The sequence below is a fragment of the Equus quagga genome, chromosome 12, assembly GCF_021613505.1.
Source record: "Equus quagga isolate Etosha38 chromosome 12, UCLA_HA_Equagga_1.0, whole genome shotgun sequence".
Lineage (NCBI taxonomy): Eukaryota > Metazoa > Chordata > Mammalia > Perissodactyla > Equidae > Equus > Equus quagga.
In genome coordinates, this window is record NC_060278.1 from 84,808,075 (window position 1) to 84,809,459 (window position 1,385).

At 61.1% G+C, this 1,385-nt stretch overlaps 1 protein-coding gene across 1 annotated transcript in view; it reads left to right on the forward strand.

Annotated features, from left to right (window-relative positions):
* The first annotated feature begins 352 nt into the window (after positions 1–352).
* The window catches only part of MYLK2 (myosin light chain kinase 2), a 14,294-nt gene continuing 13,261 nt past the window's right edge, over positions 353–1,385 (forward strand). The window contains exons 1-3 of the mRNA XM_046677997.1: positions 353–487; positions 585–684; positions 1,161–1,353. Coding sequence (XP_046533953.1) covers positions 633–684; positions 1,161–1,353 — 245 coding nt within the window. The 5' untranslated portion in view covers positions 353–487; positions 585–632. The remainder of the gene's footprint in view (positions 488–584; positions 685–1,160; positions 1,354–1,385) is intronic.

The window sequence follows — 1,385 nt, forward strand, 5'->3', positions numbered from 1 at the left end:
TGCGGGGCTCTAACCAGGTTCTGGGGGACCCCAGGAGATGTAGCACACAGGTGAGCAGAGCCAGGGCCCAGCCTGGGCAGAGTCTTGCCTGTGAGCCCTGCCCGAGAGCCCCTCCTCTTGCAGGCCCCCTCCCTCACCCCTGTCCAAGCTAGCGATCCCAGGCAAGGCCTGCAAAAGGCTGCTCCCCCAGGGCCCCAGGTGCCCCCTCCCTTTTCTCTTCCTGCTTGTTCCAACACCACTCTCTCCCCAGTCGGTCCATGGGAAGAATGCCATGTCCTCTGAATAGGGGCCAAGAGTGACAGGTGGTGGCAGTCCAAGCTGCATGGCCCCTGGTGTAAGAGATCCTCTCCCCCGTCCCCGCCTCCCCTGCCTGCGCCCCTGCCTCCGCCTCTGCCCACCCGGCCCAATCCTTTACAACTGCCCCAGGACTGCTCCTGGGCAGCCGCCGCAAGACAGACGGCCACCAGGTTGCCCCTCTCTGCTCCAGGTACCTCTCTCCCTTCAGTCAGCTGGCCGTGGCCTCCTCTCAGCCAGACAAGAGGAGGAATCCAACAGCCCGACACACCTCACTCTTCTTTCCGCAGCTAGAAATACTTGAGTTAGACAAGCAGAAGCACACGCCTCCCTACCTCATGGCGACAGAAAACGGAGCAGCCGAGCTGGGAATCCACAGCCCGTCAACAGGTGCTAAGCTGGGGCAGGAGATGGAGGGTGGAGCTTGGGAAGGGGTGTTTGAATCCAGGGTTTGGCCAGGTCCTCAGTGGGAGTTCCGTGCCTGAGGCCTCTTCGTATGGCACATGGGGGACCCAGAAATCAGAATTATCTCTGGGTAGGGTTGGGCTGGGCCAAGGGTCTAGAGGAGCCCTCCTGGAGAGACTGGGAGAATGTGAAGCCCCCATGGATGGTATCTAAACACTCAGAGCAAGGGATGGGGGGCCTCAATGCCTACCAGAGGACCAGAGGCCTCCCACACAAGGCCTCCAAGGCCCTGGCAGCCCATCTCTAGATCCCACCAAGTGGCCCCAGGGGCTCCGAAGGAGAAGCATTTCCAAATTGTTGCCGGGGTGGGGATCTGGGCCCAGAGTTGGTCTCTGGCCAGCCTGGCTGGGGAAGGAGGGGAAGGTGGGTGGATCCTGACCGGCGTCTCACCTCCTTTGCAGACGAGGCACCTAAAGGGGCAGCAGGAGAAGGACCCCCAGCTCCAGAGAAAGACCCTGGTCCCCCAGACCCAGAGAAGGAACCTGGGCCCCCAGACGCCAAGAAAGAACCTGGCCCCTCAGATGCAAAGAAAGAACCTGGGCCCCTAGATGCAAAGAAAGAACCTGGAGCCCCAGAAGGAAAGAAAGAACCTGGAGCCCCACATGCAAAGAAAGAACCTGGAGCCC